The sequence below is a fragment of the Indicator indicator genome, chromosome 2 (assembly GCF_027791375.1).
Source record: "Indicator indicator isolate 239-I01 chromosome 2, UM_Iind_1.1, whole genome shotgun sequence".
Lineage (NCBI taxonomy): Eukaryota > Metazoa > Chordata > Aves > Piciformes > Indicatoridae > Indicator > Indicator indicator.
Window position 1 is genome coordinate 17379017 of NC_072011.1, and position 25176 is coordinate 17404192.

The 25176-nt window shown below is 40.9% G+C and overlaps 1 protein-coding gene across 1 annotated transcript; it reads left to right on the forward strand.

Annotated features, from left to right (window-relative positions):
- The first annotated feature begins 359 nt into the window (after positions 1 to 359).
- Positions 360 to 24457, forward strand: TMEM242 (transmembrane protein 242). Its single transcript, XM_054397856.1, has 4 exons — positions 360 to 495; positions 2281 to 2381; positions 9327 to 9464; positions 22964 to 24457. The coding sequence occupies exons 1-4, from the start codon at positions 360 to 362 to the stop codon at positions 23060 to 23062; spliced, it is 474 nt and encodes a 157-aa protein (XP_054253831.1). The 3' UTR covers positions 23063 to 24457.
- The last annotated feature ends 719 nt before the right edge of the window (positions 24458 to 25176 follow it).

Here is a 25176-nt window from a genome sequence, read left to right on the forward strand (position 1 = left end):
AGTGCTCGAGGCCGTGCGGTACAGGGGCAAGCCGGCAGCCCAGACACGGGCTACCGCAGTGCAAGCTGCCGCTGCGCTGACCGCCCGGAGCGATGGCCCGGCCCCACAGGTGAACCATGCCACCGGCCAGCCACGCCTCAGGCAAGCATGCCGCAGCGCCTGCTCCCGCTGCCCTCTTCGTCTACTTCGGCTTCATAGCGGGGCGGTAGCGGCCGGCCGAGCTCCATGGGGTGGTGGGTTCTCCCCGCCTGACAGAGGAGGTGGAGGAGGAAGGGAGCCTGCGTGTCCTGGACCGGCTCCGTTTCCTTCCGGGTTGTGGCTTGCAGCCGCCTTCGCCTGCTCCTGTCGCGCCGCAGGCCATGGGGGTGGCTGCTGACGGGATCGCCCAAGAGGGGGCAACGGCGGGGACTTCTCTGGACCCCGGACGCGGGCTCTCCCTGCCGCGGGGGAGCGGGACCCCTGCGGAGTCTCAGGACAAGCTCTTCCTAATCAAAGGTGCAGAAAGACCTCGTCTCCCGTCTCCCCTCTCCCCTCCTTTGCTACACGGGTCAGGGATCAGCAGCAACTGCGGGAGCCGCGTGGCCGCCCCACTTGCTCCGGCCAGCCACGCCGCGGAGACCGTGCCCAGGAGGAAGGTGCTCCGTGTGCCGTAGCCTGAAGCTTTGCCCCACTCCCCCGTTGCCGGGGAGGAGCCGAGGCATTTGGAGACGGCCTCGTCCAAGGCCTCTGGATGCAGTGAGGAAGCCGCTACAATACCGCCCCTCTTTTTCCTCCCCTTCCGGCCCCGGCAAGGAGGACAGAACACGACGCCGTAAGGCACGGCGCGGGCTGTCTCGCTGCCGCTGGGCGGGATCAGGGCTGCTCGCTCCGTGCCAGGGGTGGCAACTACTGAGGGAAGCGGCCTCACTTCCTCGCCCCGCAGTGCCGCGCAGTATTGAGAGAGCTCAGGCCTGTGGGGTTGGGAGCGGCGGTGGGCAGGCGTCCGGTCTAACCCTGTCGTGACGTCCTGAGAGGGGAGGAGCCCGTAAGAGAGGCGGCTTGTAGCGGTTACAGGTAGCGCTGCGAATTCCTTACAATTTCCCTAGTAAAGGAAGCAGCTCTCCCTGGCTGGCTCCCAGCCGGGGAAGCCAATGCGAGAGGATAACCTGGCTTCGGAGCACACCTAAGCGTCTCCGCATCGAGAGGCAGCTGCGGCTGGCGAGTACCTGTCTGTGCCAAGGCCAACCTCGACCACAGCCTGCCGCTCCCTGCCAGTGCGCGGGCTTTGCTCGCCCCCTGGCGGAGTGGAGGCCGAAGCTCCTCCCGTTCAGCTGCCCAGGCTGCCCATTAGGCTGGAAAATCGCGGGGGCAGGCATGCAGAGCAGGGTCAGGTAGATGTACTCCGTTTCAAAGACGAGGGAATCCTGTTTCTGTGCGCATGCTGATGTAGGGTCACTATTCCCTGTTGCCACACACGTTGGTGACCCCCTACAGTGCTTTCTTGCCCCTTGAAAGGAGGCTATGCACCATGCTCCCCTTTGAGAAGTTAATTTAAGACCAGCTATTGTTTCTGAATTCAGGAAAAGGTTGATTAGTAGATTTTGAAATGCAAAATGCAGTAAGTGTGCAAAGTTTGCACAGCGTGTGAGGTCTTTTTGCTCCTGGGCAGTAGTACTTCATAGATTTCATTAACAGCAAACTTCTCCATCACAATAATAGGATAATTAAATTTTAACAGATCTAACATAAACATATTTTGCTTCTTGCTTGCTGTTTAGGCCAAGTTTTTTTATTAGCTAACTGGTATTAGGAAAGGAGAAACAGGGTGAGTGTTAATAGTTGCAAAGGAAGAACTCATAACCCCTTGAAATTTTAAAATAATTGGATGGTTTTCATGCAGCCTTTGTAACAAGTTTTTTTCTTAATAGTGGGCAGGTATGGCTACCTATGGCTCTGATGTAAGAACTAGAAGGGATCCTGGCTCTCGAGTGAGACAGAAATTTCAAAGTATTGTGAAAGGACATCTTAGGATTTTCAATGATTTTTTTGTATTCATTTTGAAAATACATACACTTACCTTTAATTTTAAAAATGCCCTATTTCAAAACACTCTCTCTTGATTTCCTGACAGTTAACATAAAGAATTTAGACATCTGTGCCTTTCGCTTGAGCGTGTACTGACATCTTAATTTTTTCAGATTTTAAATCAAAACAGGTTTGGTTTCATGGTTTGTTTGTTTTATTATCTCCCTTAGAAACAAAATCTTATTTTTTTTTTATTTATTAAACTTTTCTTGGCAGGTGGAATTTTTCTAGGCACTGTTGCTACAGCAGGAATGATAGCAGGTTTTGGCACCACACTTGCCATGACCAAAAAGAAGAACCCAGACTGGTTCAGTAAGGTTTGTTCCTTTTAACTATTTTCCAATTATGATACGCAGGAAATAAGAATGCATTAAATGCTTTACAGAAACGTTGATACATGTGGAGTCTGGCTGTACAAAGCACTAGACTTAAGTCAATAGAGGTATGATTAATTTAGAAAATTGGTTCAGAGTTGGTATTCCTACTTAAGATTAGCTGAAATACATAAAGTTTATACTGTTTTCTGGAATCATACTACTGCTATGTACATGGTTCTGTGGATGTGAGCACACTTCAGTCGTGAGCCTCTTGCACCTCAGTGATCCAGTTCACCATGCAATCCCACAATGCTACAGTGATTTGGGAAACAAGGTAACGGCAGTAAGGGTGGGATTAGGGAGGTAGAGAGCCTATAAGATGTGGAATATGTAGGTAGAATAATTTAGTAAAAAATGTCCGCTCTCCACTCCCTTCCCACCATGTAAGGGAATTGTTGAGAGTGAGTAGTGGCTTGGTACTATGAGATCTGATGGCCAAAAATAATCTGATCTCAAGCAATTGCTAACAGGATCCACTTGGGCATTTTGAAGAAAAAAATGGCAAAGCAAAGGCTAGCAACTTATACCATGGTGGTATATTAACAGAAAATACAGCATATTTAATTGAAGAATACTTTTTCCTCAATAATGTTCTTTATTACTGAAAATGTCAAAAATGGACCCTTAAAAATTATCAGTCTAGTCTCCACCAAGCCCTTATAATACAGTACATATTACAGATGGGTTTTGGGAGCTTCGAACTGATAAATGGTGTTTATTTCTAAAACATTAATTCAATAATAGTGCATATTGAGAAAAAAAATCTTCAATTGCACTTTCTGTCAGTGGCTGATCGCTCACAATCTCCTCTTGTCAAAGAGCACAACAGATGTCCCTTGTCATCCTGTTTTCCTCTGTAGGCTTCTGTGGCATAACTTACCCATTGCCTTTTCAGCATCAATAAATGTATGTTTCTTTTTTGAAATAGACATAATAGAGTATTCTGTGAGAATTTATTTCACAAGCTATAGAAATATATTGCAATAAGGAAATTTTCTGTCTTTTTTTTTTTTTTTTAAACATCCTTTCTTTTAAAACAAACTTCCTTTTTTTTCCTGAGCATTGATTTATTTTTGGCTGTCTGAGCTGTCCCATTACCAGTGTGAACTTTATCAAGAATGACATTACACTGACATCCAAGAATATATATGCTGGAAATGGCAGCAAGTGATACACAACATTTTGATTTTTGCTGAAAACCACTATCTGCTGCTATCTCTGCAAATGGATTACTACAGTTTGCTAGCAAAAACCTGTGCTTCTTGGCCCCCTCAACTGAAATACTGCAAAGTGTAGAATGATACTTTTTTTGTCAAGGTACTTGCAAGTGAACAATTCCAAAAGGGTAGGCTAGACTTTTTGAGAATGACTTAACTGTCTGTAGAGGCTCTCTGAGGTACCAACCAGGTAAAAGGTTTCACAGTAGTGTTCTTACTTAAACTTCTGGTTACTCACTACAAGTCATTTTTAATAACACATGTACAACCACAAAAGCATTAACTATGATGACACCACCTTCTTAGATGTTCAGTGTCTGAATACTATTTTTATTCATGTTAATGTGAAGACATAATTTGATAGGTACTTTAAGGCAAACATCAACCAGCATTGCTGTTGAAAAAAGTACCAGCCCTTAGTTTCTAGTAATTCATTCCTGCCCCTGGAAAGGCACCAACACTTGTGTTAATGGGTTAGTGAGATGATACTGATACAAGGTTTTTAATTCCCTGCATTAGTTTTAGTTCAAGTCAGTCTTCTGATTCCTTTCATTGCATGACTGTAGTGACTGTACTGGCTTGGGGAAAAGTCTGAAGTAATGAAAATTATCAGCTCAGTGTTAGGAAGAAATGTGACCTATACTTGTGGCTTCTTTATGGGTTTGTGCCAGTTTTTGTGTCAGAAATGATGGTGTGCAAGTCAGTTAGAAAAGGAAGCAAAAATAAAGCATCTTGGGACAAATTTAAATAGTTTTATGGGATTAAAAAAAAAAGCAATTCGGAGAGGAAGGTGTAGCATCACAGTATCACGTCTTCATGACTTAATTCAGATTTCCAGAAAGCAGTGGTTATGAGACCCTTGTACAGTAGTATCAGTGTTACTAGCAAGAGATAAAGCTGAAATTGCATCTACTGTACCTCCTCCATGGTAGGGAATTAAAGTAACTGTAAGCATTTGTAGGAATGGCACCCAGATTGACTCAAAACTGAGATTATTTAGTGACAGACCAGTGCGGAGACATTCAGTTAGGAAATGATTATGGGGGAGGTGTTAAGATCAAATACTCAGATGCCACAGTCCAGTTGCACCAGCATTTATCCAGATGTTTAATTTTACAGTGGGTTAGGTCATCCAAAACTGTGAACATGCTGAATACAATCAATCAAAACAGCTGAACTCATTGTTTATTTTAGATACTGCTTCTTTTCATATACACTGCTATCCAAGGGCATAGTTAGAGGATTGGAACCTGTGTCTAAAAAAACAATGTAACTTCTCCCTTCTTTCACTTCCTGCTTATATCTTCCAGGAAAAAAAAAAAAAAGAAGAATAAATTAAATATGAAGCATACATTTTGGTAACCAAATCAGCCCATTCTGCTGTGTATTTTCCTGACATGGTTTTTAGAAAGACTCAAGTATTATTGAATAGCTTATTTTTTAAATTATTTTTTAAAAATACAGAGTGCCAGAATTGTTTTGGTTGATAAAGCCCTTTAAGATCATTGAATCCAGCCAAGAGAATTAGTGGATTCCCCTACATTGGTCAGCCTGATGCAGTGCTGGGCCATCTCATTTGAACTCCACTGTCACCTAGAAAGTTTGGACCAGATGATCCTTCGTGTACCAACCTGGCTTTCTGCAATTCATTATCTAACTTTACCTGGTGCGAAGCCATATCCCGTATTACCACATCTATGCATGTTTTAAACACCTCCAGGGGTGTTTAAAACCACCTCCCTGGGGAGCCGATTCCAGTGTTTGAGAACCCTTTCAGTGAAGAATTTTCTTCTAATATCCAATCTAAACCTCCCCTGGTGCAACTTGAGGTAATTTCCTCTCATCCTATCACTATTAGGAAGAAGAGACTGACACCCAACTCACTACAGCCTCCTGAAAGGAGGTTGTAGCCAGGAGAGGGTTGATCTCTTCTCCCAGGCAACCAGCAACAGGACAAGAAGACACAGTCTCAAGCTGCACCAAGGGAAGTTTAGGCTCGAGGTGAGGAGAAAGTTCTTCACAGAGAGTAATTAGCCATTGGAATGTGCTGCCCAGGGAGGTGGCAGAGTCACTGTCCCTGGAGGTGTTCAAAAGAAGATTGGATGTGGCACTTGGAGCCATGGCTTAGTTGTCAGGTGGTGTTAGGTATTAGGTAATAGGTTGGACTTGGTGATCTCGGAGGTCTTTTCCAACCTGGTTGATTCTGTGATTCTTCCAGGTACTTGTAGAGAGCAATAAGGTCTCCCCTCAGCCTGCTCTTCTCCAGACTAAAAAACCCCAGTTCCTTCAGCTGCTCCTTGTAAGACCTGTTCTCCAGAGCCTTCACCAGCTTCACTGCCCTTTTTTGGACTGGCTCCAGTGCCTCAATGTCTTTATCATAGTGAGAGGCCCAAAAGTGAACACAGTGCTCTAGGTGTGGCCTCACCAATGCTGAGTACAGGGGGAAAATTACTTCTATACTCCTGCTGACCACGCTATTCCTGATACAAGCCAGGATGCTGTTGGCTGCCTTGGCCACCGGAGCACACTGCTGCCTCATATGCAGCACCCTACCTTCAAGCAGATCAGCACTCCCTCCCAGCTTAGTGTCGTCTGCAAACTTAATGAGGGTACATTTAATTCCCTTGCTCAGATCATTGCTAAGGATCCAGTGTTATACCCAGCAAAGCATATGCCCATCTAAGACACAAACAGCCAGTTTTTTCAAGAGGATGCTGTTCAACACAATGTTAAAGGCTTTACTAAACATTCACAGTCTTTTCTCTCATCCACTAAGCTGGTCACCTTGTTGAAGGAGACCATATTTGTCAAGTGGGACCTGTCCTTCATGAACCTGTGCTGACTGAGCCTGATCCCCTGGGTGCCCTGCATGTGCTATGTAATGGCACTTAAGATGATCTGCTTGATATTTAGGAACAGTAACAAAGATAAAACAATCTGTGCATAGAATAACAACCTCATGAATAAAACTCAGTCCTGTTAAAATTCTTTTGTTCGTAATATCTTCCTCTCCCAAGTTACTGTTGTCTGTTAAAATTTTTCATCATTTCATTGACCAGCTTATTTTATGCTCTGAACAGCATATCTTACAATCATATAACGAGCTGTGTTGTTTACAGAAATCCTTATCTGCATATTTAACATGTTGAGGAATCAGCTTGGGACTGAATACTCTTTGACTACTGTCAGTAAAAGCAGATCATCTGGGGCAATCATGCATTTAAATAGAATTTTGGTGGTTTTGTGTTTTTTGGTTTTTTTTCCAGCAGCTTTCACAGATAATGACCTCTATGTAAAGATTCTATGCAGAGGATATTTTTGCCCATTTCCCATCTTCCAAATGGGAGAAATTTTTCTGTATGCAGAGGAGGGTAACAAAGGTGGTAAAGGGCCTGGAATCTTATGAAGAGCAACTAAAGGAGCTGGGGCTGTTTAGTTTGAAAAAGAGGAGGCTGAGGGAAGACCTCATTGCTCTCTACAGCTACCTGAAAGGATGTTACAGAGAGGCTGGTGCTGATCTCACAGGTAGTGATAGAACAAGAGTGAATGGCCTCAAGCTGTGACTGGGCAGGTTTAGACTGGACATTAGGAAACATGTTTTCATGTGCAGAGTGGTCAGGCATTGGAATGTGCTGCCCAGGGAGGTGGTTGAGTCACCAACCCTGGATGTGTTTAAGGTTCCTTTGGATGTGGTGCTTGGGGATATGGTTTAGGGGTGAACCTTGTAGAGTAGGGTTATCAGTTGGACTTGGTGATCCTGAGGGTCTTTTCCAAACTGAATGTTTTTGTGATTCTGTGATATGGTTAGATTATGAAAGCACAAAACTGTAGAAATTACCAGCATTTTAAATCTACTCAAAGCAGTCTTTGCTGAAGGAGTTAGGAAAGTTTGTTAGCTGTGGTAAGGAAAGAACATAACCTGGATCAATAGTGTGACCAGAGATCTCTGCCGTTAATGTCTGTGTGCATCTATGTCTATATACACACACTTACGGGACATCATTTCTTGACAGCTTTAACTTTGAGATGTCCACATCAGAATAAATAAAGATCAAGATATATTTTCCTTGTGCCCTTTGCAAATGTGTATTTCTCCTTGGGTAACTGTGCCTACAGCTAACTCCTAAGGGAAAGTGTTCTTGCTGAGGGTTGTCTGAGGATCATGTTAACATTTCAATAAATACAGCATTAAGAGGAAAAAAACTGTGGTGCTAGTTCACTGACCAAAACCCATATTGATAGTCAATATACATATTCAGTTATATCAAAGAAGAAAGGTAGCCTTAAGGAAAAAAAAAAAAAAAGTCTTTTTAAAGCAAAAACATGATATATTTCCCCACCTACTTTTTGTGGTGAATAGAAAAGTGCAGCTTTTTGCCATCTTTTGGAGGAAAAGAAAGTTGGTACTTCTGCAAGTTAAGTTCATTTTTCAGTATTTTGGACTACAAATGAAATAACCTTTATTTAATATATTTGTATGCTTGCACTCTCATTTATGTTTACCTCTGATCAGTAATTGTTTTTTTCCTGAGATACGCAATAAGTAGGAAAAACTGCTCAGTTGTGAAGGATCATAGATGTCAATCTTTAACAGTTACTAAGTGAAATCTCTGTTTCCATGTGAAGAATAGAACAGTCATCCTTTCGGGGAAAAAAGCCAAATGCTCTTGATTACATTTGCCACTATGAGCAAGAGGATTATGTCTGTCCTACTGCTGTTATGGGGTACACAGACTGAAGCTGTCCTATACCAAATAAAGTGAGTGTTGTGAGAAGAGACCAACTGGCTAATGATGATCATGTGGTGCAGACTGATTGATACCAGTCTGTGTGGCTTATGGCTTTGGTAGCTGCAACATGAATTTATGTGCTGTGACAGAGAAAGTGTCACTGTGGAAGGGACCTTATAACGGCTGAGGCTCTGTTCTTCTTGGCCTGAGGTGACTTTTCCAAGTGACAATGTTCTGTGTTTTCAGGACACATCTTAAGGCAGACTCTTCTGCAGCAGTATCTTAACAAGTGGTTGAAACCACCTACTCTTGTTTCTGACAAAAATGAGGTGTGGAAACTGCAGAGCATTTTCTGTGCTCCTACTTGGTGAACTCTGAAGGGATATGGGTTCAGTGGTGGTGGTCACACTTTACAAGATTTTCCTAAATAGTTTTCAGAGCTCCTTCAGAGTTGCATCTCTCAGTCACTCTTATACCCTCTCAGTGTCAAGCTGAGGACTGCAGATAGAGACCTGTAGGCCGATGGTTGCCTGCACCCATCCCAAGAAAAAGTACCAAAATCAGTGATGCACAGTGATTATGTCCTGACATCACTGGCATAAGGGCTTGTGACTGGTTTTGATTCAGTTTTGTATTTTGACTGGTCGGGATAACTGAATGTCAAATTCTTGTGCCCACAAAATAGTTGACTTAAGCATTCCTGGGTAAAAAAAACATCTCCAGGTAGTACTGGCAACTATGAAGGCTGCTTCTTGTGGGAAGGCAGCTCATCCACTCCTGTTCTTGGGGTCTGCTGGCAGCCATAACAGTTTCTGTGGCCAGACTAATACAGCTGGTAAGTCAGGAAAAGTTCTAAATTGCTAAGTTAACTTACTTAGTTCATTTTTTTTTCCCCAGCTATGTTAACTTTTTCTTGATCACTTTATTTTTGGTTCTAGGGAATTACTGCCACAGCTGCATTACCAGAGAGTGGTTCGTCACTGGCCCTACGAGCCCTAGGATGGGGCTCACTCTACGCATGGTGTGGAGTTGGATTGCTCAGTTTTGCCATCTGGAAGGCTCTGGGTGTGCACAGTGTGAGTAGCAAGAGTGATCCCCTCAAAATACCGTATTTTCCTTTGGGTAATGCATCTTGGTATGGTATTTCTGTACTACTTCAGCCTAAGGGTTACACCTTCATTCGTCATATGTGGAGTGACTAACCAGAGCGTGTGCGCAGGGGAAGGCCTTCCTACCTCTGCAAAGACCACAGGATGTTGTGGGAGGAGACAGTTTTGGAGGAGAAATAGGTTTTGCCCTGCTTATGTTTATTTGCACAGATGTTTCTGATTCTTCACAAAAGAGCCAGTGTTCCAATTTAGAGACTAAAGTAGTAGCTGCAAAGTTTGTATATCCTTTGCTTATTGAATTAAAGTGTGAATCCTGCCTTTAGAACAATCCATTTGTTTGTCCATTTTTGCAGTAGGACAATGGTGACATAAGAAAACTCAGAGGAAACAGCTTGCTTTCTAGTGCAATTCTGGAATGGGCAAGGGGGTAGAAGATTGAGTTTTGTGGGCAGTAGAATGGTGGTCCACAATGACATGCCAAGTCAAGGCAGAGAAACTCAGGAAGCATCTGTATCTCTGAAGAGGCTAAGGCTATCTTTAGTAAATTGCTTATGTTCCAGCGTTGAGTGTTTGTCCCTAGTAATGAGCTGTGACTTAAGAGTCCCCTGCAGCTACAGATTGGCAGAACTGTCTGTGTCCTCTGTCGGACTAGGAATTAATAGACTTCTTTTACTTTCCACGGCACATTATTTATATATTCAGGAAAAGAAAGAAGATACTACTTCATCCCAGTACTGCTCTCATTAGTATCTTTACTGAAGTTCTCACTTCTTGTTAAATCTGCTGGTGTATCCCATAGGTCACAGTCTGGGTCCTAGCACTGCACAATGCCCTTCTTATTCCTTAGTTTCCAGTGTTGATTTTCAGTAGGATCCAGTAAAGAAAGGCAGAACACCAAAAAAGCATAGCAGGACATAGAAAGCAGCTACAACGCTTTTTGTTTAAACTCAAGTCCTCCTTCAGAGGCTGCAGTGGAATGGCAGAGAAGAGGGAGGTAAAGTGGGAATATCAGTTTATATTCTCTGCAGGCTGAACTAGAATAGTCCACTCAGTTTACTGTCAGTTATATCATCAGCCAAAAGGATTAATTTCATGCTATGCTGCTAATTCTTATTTATGTTCTGACAGAGTACTTCTGGTCCTGCTGAAGGACAGCAGAATCTGACTCTAGTGTACAAGTTATGTTAACTGTTTCTCAGTAAGGTTAATTTGTACTTCCTTCCAAGCCTGGACCTACAGTTGCCTGGTTTCTCTGTAAGGCTGCTTTTCTTGAGACTGTCTGACAGGAAACATCCACATAAGCTTGAGATGGCCAGGCCCCAGGATATGTCAGAGTCTGATGGGAGCTTCTGGCTTCCTGACAGCAGTGGCTCTTGTGTCGGAAACAGAGAGCACACTGCAGGGAATTTTAGAGACTCATTGAGTGTTTCTAGTCAGAAAGCTGCACCTTATCATATATTCAGGTTTGTGTTAGTGTTAAAAGCAGGTGGGGAAAACTGTTTTTAAGAGGCTCTTGCAAATGCCTGTTGGTTTCTGTTGTGGAATGCTTACATTTCACCGTAGTGCAGGGTGAACTCCAGGCACTGGAGGAAACAGATTTCTATGTCAGCATATGATTTTGGGCAGCTCTCTGTCTCCTCTCCCCTGACATGTTTATTGCATTCACTGTAGACTGAATTGCCGCTGCAGAAAGGAAACATTTACAGTAGTGCTACTCATTACTGCAGCTTCAAAAATTAGCAATTTGTAAATGTTCTGTCACACTTGTTTTATTATATAGCTGTTAAAATCAAATATACATATATGCGTGTGTGTATGTTTTAAATGGCTGGAGGTGCAAAAGCAGAAACATGTCAAAAATTAAATATTCTGACCAAAGAGAAGATGTTGGTTAGCATTAAAAATATATTTCTAGAATAAGTCATCTTTGATTCTTGGTTGTTGTTGTTCACACTTCTTGCATGCTGCTTTAACATAACACTTGGGAGCAAATACTGACTATTGAAAGACAGTATTTTTGTGCTTAAATGTCACTTTGCTGAACAGCTGAGATTAAATAAGGGTTATAAGATGGATAGTACATTATTAGTTCTGGACTCTTTAAGCATATGCTCATTTTAAGAAGGGTCCATTTATTTTATTTATTTTCATATTTCAGGGGAACATTTTAATATTTTAGAAAATTCTTGATTGCAGTTGGTTAAGATACTGATTTAAAAAAACAGATGCATATATTGCATCTAATAATTATTAGATAACCACCAAAAATATTTGTGGAAAACTATTTACTGAATTTGTCACTGAGTGAAATAATGTTTCTTTCCACATAAAATTGTTCAGACTGTGGAAGACACTGCAGATTTTACACTAAACTCAGCATTTTCAAATTAACATTTTAATTTCAGGTAAACATTTTAAGAAGAGGCTCTTACAGGTTTTCTTGAATAAAATGTCTTGAGTCTCTTCAGTGTTTCTGAGCACTGTGAGTTCAATGGCTCTGTAGTATGTTCATGTTCCTAATATTTGGAGAAGTTCAAGTTACAATTTCAGATTCAGCATCAAAGGCTGAGAGACCTGGGGCTTTTTAGTCTGGAGAGGTGAAGACTGAGAGGGGATTTAATAAATGTTTATAAATATCTGAGGGCTGGGTGTCAAGAAGGAAGGGACAGCTGCCTTCTCACTTGCACCCTGTGACAGGACAAGGGGCAATGGATGTAAACTGCAGCACAGGGAGTTCCACCTCAACATGAGGAAGAACTTCTTTACTGTAAGAGTCACAGAGCACTGGAACAGGCTCCCCAGAGAGGTTGTGGAGATTGCTCTGGAGACTTTCAAGACCCATCTGGATCCATTCCTGTGTGACCTGGTCTAGATCTGGTCCTGCTCTGGCGGGGAGGTTGGACTCAAAGGTCCTTTCCAATCCCTAATGTCCTGTAATCAGGTATTGGACTTAAGGCGGACTTTAGTCTCTGAAAGTACTATACTATGCATGACCTGAGGGGAAACTTGAATCATCTTGACGCCAGGAATCTGTGTGAACTCCATAACTAAAGCTTTAGCAGCTGGACAGAGAAGTTGTTCTGCCCTGGGTCCTCAGCTTACTGCTTCTAACAGTAATGAGTAAACAGGGACCTCATAATTAGTGATCCAGCCCTGCTGGGCTGCAGCTTCTTAAGTTTAAGAGCTACTGGTAATACTGATAACATTACTGACAGCTAATAGAGCCTCTTGATATTAAATTGTTTCTCTTGCTATTAAACTGTCAAGGGTAATAAAATTCTGATTGTAATAGCTGCAGATGTTTCATTCACCAAACAAGAAAATTGCCTCTGTCACATGTACATTAACTCCAGTGCTTTCTCATATCCATTGCCAACTTTCTCCTTGTGATTATCTCTTGGTGGGATCTCAGTGAATAAAGGACTGACCTTCACTGACCTACAACTGACATTGCAGAGTTCCGAGGGGAGTTCTGAGTCAAGTAAGACTGAGTTGCCACGTGTTGTTTAGTACCTCACGTCATCCTTAGGAGTAAAATACAAGAAGCCACAGAAGAAAATCAGGCGTGATGAGTTGGCAGGAATCGCAACGAAAGGAGTGAGAGAAACCTTGAAACATAGGTATTGAGCAGTGGCCAGCCCGTGGAGGCGGCTGAAGCTGGTGCTTGACAGGAGGGGGAGAGCAAAGCTCCTCCGTGGATTTGAAGAACAGGCCAAGTATGTGCTCAGTGCTCTTTGTGCTTTGAACTCGGCTCACGTTAGCTGTGCGCTGGTTTGAAGCGACGGGTACCAAACTGGAGTGACTTGAACTCCCCGGGTCGGCGTCCCTGCCGTAGAGACCCATTCTGAGCGTACTCGCGGCCGCAGGAGGGGGCGGAGAGCGTCTCCCCCAGTCTGGAAGGGTAGAACTGAACGAGCAAGGTGCTGCTTCGATTTCTCGGTGTTTAGGGAGTAAAAGAAGGCTTCCAGCGTTAGTGCGGCGGTGCCCCGCGGCAGCGCGGCCCAGAGCGGGACAGCGCAGGGCGGGGGCGTCTCTGCTGCCCGGCAGCGACCCCTGCTGGCCCGGCGGAGGCAGCAGCACGGGCGCGCCCTGCGGGAAGAGCGCGTTTTGGGCTTGCGGCTGACGGAACGAGCGGGTGTTAAGTGCCTTTGTTAGCGACCCAGGCTTCAAGCAGTGCAGCAGTAGCAAATGGTGTTGCCGTTCGAGCCCAGAAGACTGGTTTCACTTGGAATCGTTGCCATAGTGCTGTTCGGGGCGGGAGGGAAAATGCGTTTTCTGTGAGCATAAATTATCGATAGAACAGTGAGTGAGTGATAAAAATATGTATTACTCGAAGCTTGCTGACTGCTTAAGTTATCTTGCCATCACTTACGAAGTCAGAGATGAAGTGACAAGAGCAAACTGGCACAATATTTCCTTGATGAGTTATCATTGCTGTAATTAATCTGTGCTCATCATTCCAAAGCAGTGTTGTGATTACTCAGCAGTTTGTGTCATTGAAGGAAAAAGAAGCCACAGTTCAGGGATGCCTCATCCTTACACCTTCTGAGACAGCCTGCATTTGCAGTAGATGCAAGTGATGGCTAAGATCTGTTCCAGACACAGACGTGATGCAGCAGCTTTGGTGATACAAGATTTTTATTTAATCTTTGTGGTTTGTTTGTTGTTAAAACAGTGCTGTGGCAATGCCTACTTCCAGCTCTTAAATGGTTTATTGTTAAAGGTGGTTCTCTGTAGCTTTACAATCTGATGGGTTGTATGCCAGTGAGAAAATGGAGAAGTGATCTTTATATCTTGGTAAGGGATATGTAAGATTTTATGCTGTCTCAGGCTGGGTTGTTAAAATCCCCTGACTGCAGTTGTCACTGTTGTAATCTGAGGACAGACTGGTAGGTAGTAAAGCCTACTAGATTCCAGCCGATTCTTATTCCTAAATGGAGAAGAGATGGACCAGTGAGAACTTTGTTTGATAATGGTTTAAGTTCTATTTTTAAGTAGTGTAAAAGATAAATCTTCATTTTCAGAACCTAGGGGATGGTGATTATCTAGTTTTATATCGTATCTCTTGCAGAAAATAACCAGCTGTCATTAATAGTCAGACTTTTTGAACTTGCTTCCAGAAATCACTTAGGAAAATATTTTAAGTCAGTCCACCTTTGATTATCTCTGTATATCTTAGAAAGTATCATCAACCACCAACACTGAGGCAATGAAGCAGCTGGGTGCTGAGAGCCTGACATCTACAACCATGCCACGGTTGCCCCATGGCTTGAATGCCTATTTGCAGTTGGGAGTACGTTATGTGTGCTTCTAGAATGCTTCTTCATTTTTGTGTCACTCTAAAGAAACCTAGTTTATACATTTTGAGGCTGTTCAGCAGTACACAAACTCATGAAATAAATTTTAAAGAAAATAATGGGTTTGACCAATTTATCATTTACTTTTTGAAAAGTTGGATAGCAATTAAACATCTTACTTCAATATTCTCTGTATGAAATGTTCAACGAAGATTTAAGTTTTCAATTGAAGAATGGTGTTTCAGTAAAAAATTTTTAAGGTCAAAAATGCAAAAATATCTTAAACTGCTGTTGTTACAGTTGATCCAAATAAGTATTTTAATGGACGTTTCAAAAAGAAAAGCCTTTCTTCTTTTTTTTTTCTTTAATTTTTATTTACCTGTTCTACAAGTATTGTGATCCATCACACATTTTTGTTCCTTGAAAAAAATTTAGTTGAACAGTTTTCTGGACGTTGAGTTGTCAACCTCTGGTTTAAATAGGCAGGTTTTTGTTTTAAATTAAATTTGCAGCTGTAACATACTTGTCAGGCTGCAAAACATTCCTGTGAATGTCTGATGTCCTTTTACTTTTTTTTTTTTTTTCCAAAACGTCAGCGATGATGAGCCTTCTTTTAAAAGCAGAACAATACCCTCAGCTCTTGTAGAATGAAGCATAGAACAATTAACAAACAAGATAAATTATGCTTTAAAAGCCCTTTTGCTCTTCACGCCCTCAATAAATTAGATTTTATTTCCTCAGAGATAGAAGCTTTCTTTGTCCCATAGGAAAAGGGCCAGTATGATTCATATGTATGTTTCTGAGATTCTGATTGTTGCTTCCACATCTGTTCCATGTAAAACTGGAAAAATAGCGAGAGGAATTGTGTAGCATTTTGTGACTGAGTTATAAAATATTAGTTAATCATTTTTATGGTGTCTCCTAATGAAATATCCTCATTTTCATCGATCTTAACCTTTAAAATGTTAACAGTCTAAAACGGCTGCACAGCTGTAGAGAGGCATCTAAAACAATTAAAAGCAATACAGAGAATATATGCTTATCATGGGTTAATTGGTAAGGACATGTCCTGGGCAGGCTGATTTTCTTTAAACGAAATCTAACCTCTAAATCGTAATTTTAAGCATAAAAATATTAACACACGTGCCCCTCCCCGCTACCACACACTTATTTTGAGGATATTTGATAAAGTTTTGTAAGGCTGTAGTCATAGGTACAGTACGAATGCAAGGAGTATTCATTTTAAGGATGGATTTATTTAAAAAATAAAATGAGACCATGGAGACCTAGTCTTCAAAAATTATTGATTTGGGCATCTGTAAATAGTACTAAGATCTATAGATCTTAGCCAAGTATAGGCATATTGCAGTGGCTGACATTTTAATACTGTGTAATTAATGAACAAATGTTGCTATAAAAGTAGTATATCTCTTAGAATCATTCTAGTGTCATCCTAGAGTCTTTCCTAGATTTGTTGTTGTTAATTGTTTTTTATTATACCTGTATTTAATCCTCACCTATGAATGAAATTTCTATTACTTATCATGCTTATGTTTGAATAATAAAAACATATCTTTTCCTTGCTGTTTTATGATCATAGGTTTCACTATAAGTAAAATCTACCCATTTAAAAAAAAAAAAAAGTTCTTTTATTTCCTCAATGTATATTTAAATTCAATCTCTTTGAAAGAAGATGGAATACTAGTACAAGTTAGCACTTCCTTCTCCTATTTGTCCAGGGTTTTTCTATACTGCTTTTATTGCATAGTTAGTTTGGCGTGGAAAAGACTTGCCTCCATACATATGTATTTTACAAGAAGTAAAAAACGATGAATTTCACTGTATACTTGATAAGGCAGAATGTTTATCCAAGAAATAAGGTCATTATTTTCCTACTGGAAAGCTGCTCCATCTCCTTTATGAATAGGGACAGTTATAAGTATTTCAAGAATATGGGAAGACCATAACTGCAGCTGTCTTGAGGAATTATTTCTTTGTGTCTTGGGAGAAACTTATAGCTGCTGGCTGCCACTAACCTGTTAAGAAGCTAGAAAGTATAAAACAACCTTCAGCCTTTGGTCTGAAATTGCCTTTGTTGAGCTGTTCCACGTCACTGTAAGAGGACAAATGGTTTGATGCACTTCTGGGCTGCACACAGCTGTGAACTGTATGTGTACAACTAAAATCTGAATAAAAGCTTATCTGATAGGTGTGAATTGTGCTGCATCTTGGTCCCATGAGAACTTCCTGTGCTTTGTTAAGTGTGGTGGTGTGCCCACACTTACCTTATGCTTCTCTGGTCCAAGGTCCCAGCTGCTCTGCTTGTCTGGAGGTGCCCAGCCAGCCCTACCTGGCGCTAGGTGGCTCTGACAGGTTTCCTGTGCAGGATTCACCCCGAGTCATGGCATTGAAGAGTTTTGGGTTTGTACTGGCTCTTTTCTCAGCCATGAACATCACTTTTGGATGATACATATCATGAATTCCTTGACACACAGAGGGAAAAAGTTACTCAGGTTGGCCTTTTCAAGAACTGCCTGCTTACAGACAATTCATGTGGTAATTCAATTCAGAAATCCAAATTACAACACAGAAGAACTTAGAGAGTTGAAACACTAATCCTGAGGGTTTGGGTCCATTAACCAACTTGCTTTTTATGCATTTAGATACTTAACTATTTTAAATTAAATATTAATTTTTTCAAATTGCCCAGGGTGACTAAGGAGCAATGATTAATACATAACAGGCTAATCATGTGGATTTCTTTACCAGGCACCCACATTTGAAAATAAAATTACGCAGAAATAAATTGCATGTTCCTCATGATTTCAAAAGTGTTTTGGTCCATTTTTTTGTGTGTCTTGAAAACCTTTTGCAACAAGATGATATAATCCAACCTTTGTGCTGTTCCTTTTATTTTGAAGCCTGATGGCAGCATCACTGAAATCAATGAGAATAGGTCTGAGAGTGAGACACTGACTTCATCTGATTTAAAATATCATAGAATAGAAAAAGCTAAGTCCTTGATATTTCATTTCAGGAAGATCAACATCATAAATGCATAAATTTTTAAATACTTCTGTATCTCTGAACCTAAGGAAGTTAGTTTTCTTTACAGATTGTGGTTTACAAAATTACTGTCATGGTGTATGTAAGTTAATAGCTGACTTTCCTATTGATCATAATTAGCTAAACACTTGCTTTTTTTTCCCCCCTTCCAAAATAATTTGGCCTTAAACCAGAGCAGTTTTGTTTTCTTTAGGCTTTTCTACTGGAATGACATTTTCTTCCTTTTATGATAAATATACAGAAATACTTTCAGGCTACCAGTTAACAGTTCCACTTTTGGGAGCTAAGTGGCATTTGCACAGAAATTAAACCAGTCAAAGTAGAGCTCATAAAATACATTTGTGGTGTAGATCAGTTATCTTCTCTTTTGTGAAATGCATTCATTTACTAATGAGTAACATGACTGCTGCACACTTGGAAAAGTAACATGAGGAAAGTATTTCATGTGTTTTATCTTCTCATGTGACCTAATGGGAAAACAGACAATCTGACCCTTCTGACTTGACAGCTCTCAGTAGCTGGCTTGTAATTTGAGACAGAATATATAGTAGCTGTGGGAGGCTTCTACATATGTAAATGGTTTGGGAACTGACAGCTTCATTCTAAGCATTGATGATCCTCTCCCCCTCTCCCTCTAAGGTTAACTTAGGTTACTTGCATGTTATTTTTCTTTCAAAAAAGCATAGGACATGTTTTACCCAATTACACAGTACTTATAGGGGCAGATTTCTGGAAAAAGATGACTATGTGTTTGTTCGATTTTAGGCATTGTAATTGTGATTTCAAAGAGAGGATTCAACACTGCATAAGGGTAAATGTGTGTAAGTCTTCATGGGATAGGGGATTAATATGAGCTCTTGATTTCTCTAGATGGCTTAAGAAAATTCTCCTGCTACTTTTCTCATGCAAGCCTGAAACAGGGGAAGCAGGATGTGAGCAGTGTATCTTGACAGTACAGTGTAAGATAGTTAAGTATTAGGATGTATAGCGCCAGGATTGACCCTCTGGGGGCCCTTTTCATAGACCTGTAGTTCTGAATAATCCAAATGTTCATAATGCCTTTACCAATGAAGTGTAAGATCTAAGAATATAAACCAGGGCTCTATTTTCCATTATTATTTTAGAGGTCAATGTGCAAACTGGCACAGGGTGACCTGCAGCAAGTATCACGTTTCACACCGAGAATCTGAGAATCACCTTCAGCCAGCAGGGTGCTTGCTTTCCCCTTCCTGCACTGTAAGGGCTCAGCATTTGCCATTTTCTACAAATAACTTGCTGTTTCTGTATGCAGACCTCAGTAATCTTTTGCTAACAAGGGCAACAGCAATCATTTTAAGATTTAGGGAAAGGTTGTAAGAACAATCCTCTTTGATGCTTTTAAATCTGGGGCAGCCCATCTCATCTTCATGCCTTGTGAAATAGAAGGTGGCTGAGGAGCACACAGGGCATGTACTGCCAGTCAGTATTCCAGTTCAGGGAGTCTAACCTCATTTCACTTGGAAGGTAATGCAAGCAATTCTTACTGGTAGGAGTACTAAAATAGGAAGCTAATAATTCCTAGAATTTGGTCTGGCCTATTATGAATGTCAGACATTAAAGAGAACATTTCTTTGTAAAACTTTCATTCTAGGTTTCAAATAGATTCTTTTAGCCTCTCTTCCATTCATTTTAGTATGGGCGGCCATGTAAGTGCTCTCAGTAATAGTGCTATCCCAATTTTTGTGTGACATTCTGTCAATGATGTACATTAAAAAGAGATTATTAAACGGAAGATGCTTTTAGGTCCCTATATTTTTGCCACCTGAGGCAGGATCATTAGGTTAAGATAAGAAAATAACAGTGATCTGTAGCTATTTCAGATTGTTTAATGCAGTAAGGTAGATGATACCATTTGAGAAAGAAGCCTGACAGTCAGAGGTGGAACAGTTACTGTAATTTATTTGGCAGGAAAAAAACAGCATTGAGCTTTGCAATATCTGTGATAAAAAAAAAAAAAAACCATAAAATTCACTTGAGTGAAATTCACTTCAGAGAGTTGCCTCCAGGAACAGAGAATGCTGGAATGTTAAATCAGGAAATGTGTTACAAATTGTTCATGTATCACTAGGTTGAGAAGCGGCAGCTGAGCGAGTGGCCTGTGATACTGAAGCCAGCAGAAAGGGGAAAATACATTCAGCTTTTAGTGCTCAGTTTGCTGCACTATTAATTGAAGACATCGCAGTTGAACAAAGTACCCCAGTGTCAGTGTAGCTGACAATAATAAAAAGACAGCAATTTCAGCTAATTATTTAAAAATGTTCCAGTACTTAATACATAGCACATTAGCTTTTGTAATGAAATTAATGCCTTTTAATTGGAGACTGTTAGCAGGTATATTGTGGAATATGGAGAAAATACAGGACAAGATTTCCAGGACAGGAGAGCAGAGAAGAGACCTCCTGAGTGGTATGTCTACTAAAAAGAAAAAGCAAAGCAAGACACAGGTTCCTAATTGCAGCAATTCCCTCAACACAAGAAGTGCATTTGTCCCCTGAGAGGTAAAGCAGGTAGGGGCAAGGTCCCAATTCTTGCACCTCAAGTGTGCAATATTAATAGAATAAAACTAAATGAATCAACTTAACAAGAAGCTCTCACCACACAGCAAAAGGTGACTGTACCTGTAAGCCCAATTCATTGAACGACAGTTACGTGTTTAGTGAATAAATTTTACCTGCACTACGAGGGTTTGCTGAAGTTGCAGTGGGCCTGGTATGATACTATCAATCAGATGCTGGCATGAGCAACCAACAATCCCATGCAACACAACAAGCTGGGGGAAGAATGGCTTAGAGAGCTGTGTCGCAGAAAAGGACCTGTGGGTACTGATTGACAAGCTCATGAATATGAGCCAGCAGTGTCCCCAGGTGGCCAAGAAGGCCAATGGAATCCTGGTCTGCATTAGAAATAGTGTGGCCAGCAGGACCAGGAAGGTGACTGTCCCTCTGTACTCATGTTGGTGAGGCTTCACCTTGAGTACTGTGCTCAGTTTTGGGCACTGCAGTACAGGAAAGACATCGAGGCACTGGAGCAGGGACAGAGAAGGGATACTGAGCTGGTGCAGGGCCTGGAGAACAAGGCCTGTGAGGATCAGCTAAGGGAACTGGGACTGTTTAGTCTACAAAAAAGGAGACTGAGGGGAGACCTTATTGCTCTGTACAACTACCTGAAAGAAGGTTATAGAGAGGTAGGCACTGGTCTCTTCTCACAAGTAACTAATGGTAGAATGAGAGGGAATGGTCTCAAGCTGCACCAGGGAGGTTTAGACTAGACATTCGAACGCTTTTCAGAGAAAGGGTTGTCAGGCATTGGAACAGGCTGCCCAGGGAGGTGGTTGAATTGCCATCCCTGGATGTGTTCAAAAGCCATACAGATCTGGTGCTTGGGGACATGGTGTAGTGACAGACTTGGCGGAGTGGGTGAAATGGCTGGACTGGATGATCTCAGAGGTCCTTTCCAGCCTGCATGACTCTATGATTGTCTTAGTAAAGGACTGGTAATTTCTTTGTAAATTGTTTCATTGTTTGTATCAGTTGTAACTTGAATAATTGCTTTCCAACAACATTTCTCTAAAGAAGTACCAGTTCTTTGTCAGAATTATTCATACACAGAAGGACTTGAACAGAAAATGGCCCAAAGATGTTTGTAGAAAACCTGATGACCCATAACACAAAAAATGTAGGCGTATTAGAGAAGATGCCTGTGTGGCTGTTCAGAATATCTCTGTTTCCTGGAACCTCTCAGACATACTGCCTGAGACAGCATTCAAGAGATCACTGCACCCAGTGCTTGAATATCACATCCTGTCTTCTCTCTATGAATGTCATAGATTCTTAAAAATAGCAGTCCAAAGCTTCCCCTGTACATCTTGCTCTTTGTCTAACAGGATTTTAATGGATTTGATTTTTCCATGCTTATGCTTAAAAATATATTGTGTTTTAAAATCTTTAAAGAAGCTACCTTTCAATTCTGGCCTGCCAGGACTATTGAATCAGAGATTGGTGATAAAATGGTTATAAATATAGATTTGGCAATTTGTATAAATGTGTCGGTATACAGAATATAAAAATAACAGACTTCCTCTTGTACAACATTGTAATCTAACAACAGGAAAAGCTTAGTCATATATATATATTTATATATATGTATGTGTATGTGTATATATATGTATGTATATTTTTTATATATATGTATATATATAAAAAATTGTGAGTCTTATTTTCCTACTTGCTGATGCATACATTTGAATGAGCCTAACTGAAGGGAAGTTGGAGTGAGGAGGATGACAGCCTCTCTTCCCTGATAACAAGCGACAGGACTAGAGGAAATAGTTTCGAGCCACACCAGGGGAGGTTCAGACTGGTTATTAGGAGACATTTCTTCATTGAGAGGGTTATCAAACATTGGAATGGTCTGCCCAGGGCGGTTGTGTAGTTGCTGTTCCTGGGGGTGTTCATGTGGCTTGTGGACCTGGCACTTAGGGATGTGATTTAGTGTTGACCCTTCAGTGCTGGGTCAAGGGTTGGACTGGATGATCTTTGAGGTCTCTTCCAAGCGGATGTATTCTGTGATTCTGTGAGATTTTGTTTTGTCACCTGTGTCCATATGGTGAGATAAACCTAAGTTGTCACAGCTGACCATTATTTTTTCTCTAATCCTTGTTTTAAAATCTTTGAACAGACATATTTGACCTTTAATTCGTCAGAAGTGTAGAGAAAGGGCAAGGCAGTGAAAATAACAGGGACATTCTAAAGAGATAATTTTCCTTCAGACAGAAGTGTTTTAAATGTGTATGTGTATATGTAGTTCCTATACCAGTAGTGAAACATTCAGGGCACTCCAGTGTGGTGCTTTAGAAGGGGAGATTGTTGTGTGCATCCCTTCATACTTTTTTCCACTTTGTTAACTGAACCAACAAAATCAGAGGGATAGTCTTAATTTTCTGTTACTTTCAGTCTTTTATACCTTGTCATTACCTCACACAGCTTATTTTGTAGAATATGGGGATCGTGGTGCTAGTTTATTTGCTCCTTATTAACTGATTTTATTTTTTGATCTCTTTTATAGATGAAAGAATTCCAAATGAAAATGCAGTCATTATTTCCATCAATTCCTAAAAATAATGAGTCCACTGTTGAATGGGAAGACTTACTTAAATCCAAGTGAAAGACTCAGAGCCATTTGGAGAAGTCTCAGCAAGAACAGGAGCAGAAGTGCAAATGTCCCACCAGAAAAACAGAAGAAAACTCAGACTGATCAGGTTACTGACTGCATTCACTGAACCTGAGGATGACAGTTAACATCTATCAGCAAGGGAATTCAAACCAAAACAAAGCAAAATAATTTATATTTTACTTTAAAGCATGTTTGGAATAGTTGATTTGTGAGAAGTGAGCCCTCTGAGATGAAGTTGGATCCAGCTTGAAAAAAGACACTCTTATGAAGACTTAAAGAAGAAACTGATTTTCAGTAGTAAATATAAGGACAAACCCCCAGTAAACTCTCATCCCATCCTGTGTTTTAAGAGGAATCTTAGGAAATGTCTCTGGGAAACAAAGAAATGGGACTTTCAGTGATGTTCACGTGTTCCATTAGCGATTGAGTCAATTACAAAAGATCTGTTACTGAGCCTGAAGGTAAAGCATACAGTGCACCCTTCTGAAAATAAAGGAGATATTTAAATTTGCAGCAAAGTATCTAAACCTAACTATTTTTGTATATGTGAAGGGCAAGTTTAAAACATACAGTGTGCAAGTACTGACCTGCTGAGCTCCTCTTTAGTGCATCAGAAGAGATCCTTAAAAAGTGTGCTGTTTCTCAGTGTTAGCTTTTTTTATTGGGTCCTACAACAGTGACTCTGACAGTTTTCATAGAAGTCTCTACTATATTTGTATAACAATGTAAGTTGTAAATTAAAAGAGTATAAAACAGTGAGAGACCCAGTCTGTCTTACACAGATATTTTCAGCTAAGAAAGTATATGTGCAGGGCTAGGGTTTTTTATACTTTTTACATTTCAATGATTCCAGTGGGTCTTCTACCAGAAGAAGCAATGTGACATTTTACACGTTGCAGTAATCTCAGGATGTGTGGGTGTAAACTAGGAAGAATAATGACTTATTCCACCATTGTATTTGCAGAGCTGTAGACCTGTAAAAATGCAGAAATTTAAAAAAAAATCATATCAGTGAACAATCCTTTGTTGAATGCTCAATTTTCAGAGTTTTTTATTAATTGCACACAGTCCAATTAGTCAGTTGTCAGATTTAATAAAGTCCTCTTAAAACCTGTCTTTTGTGATTAAGTCTTTATATTCCTAGGAAAGAACGTGAAAAAAAAAAAAAAAGCTTTAAATGTCAGCCGAATAATAGAGAAGTATGGTTTTCTCATGAAACATGACAGTGCTAAAATAGTATCTTTAAGGCAATTGAAGTGTAACAGTTGACACCTTTTCCATAGCTTGATGCTTGTAATCCAGTGTTAAATAAATTGTGGTGAATACTGCCATCATATGCGCATGAAAAATGGTAGTATTTTCGTATTTCTCTTAGTTCGTGTGCATGGTGACAGCTGCACTGCCTATGCTTATGTGTGTTAGTGCTGAGCTAGTAAGTTTAACAAGCAGCTGTGTTGTTAAAACTGGTAAAGTACTAAACTGAATTAAAGAAATGCAAATCACACAATGTCTGTAAGGTTGCTTACCTTTGGTTTCTAAGGTGGGACTTCGGTCCTCTGTTTCTTTGGATGAAATAACTCAGCTAAGTCAGTCATTCAAAGTTCCCTGCACAGTCAGTGGAGAAAGACAGGACTGGTCAAAGGCTGACTTGCACTGTGCTAAAATGAGTGGCTGCTTGTGGAGTTGTACAGAGCATCTGATCTGACCTACTGCTGGCTGCATCTGAAAAGAGCCACTCTTCTCTTGCTTACTTCCTATCAGGAGAGTGACCACATGAGAACACAGTTCAGGAGAAACTTAGAACCAAAATGAGTGGTTTTCTAGTGCTTTAGACCATTGACAGTTAGACAAGTGCTAGTCCTGGCGCAAGAGACCTGTCCTTTCTGGTAGCAGTTAATCACTGGACCAGTGTAACTCTACTATTAAAAAAAATTAAAATCCCTTATGACAGATAGATGAATTAAATCTGGACAAACCAAATGATGCTCTTTAAAAAAATACCAGAAATAGAGAGACAGAAATCTTTATGGTAGAGGAACATTTACAAGGCAAGTACAGAGTGACTGAGTAAATTCACATTGAGGTAGAAGGCTGAACATAAAACA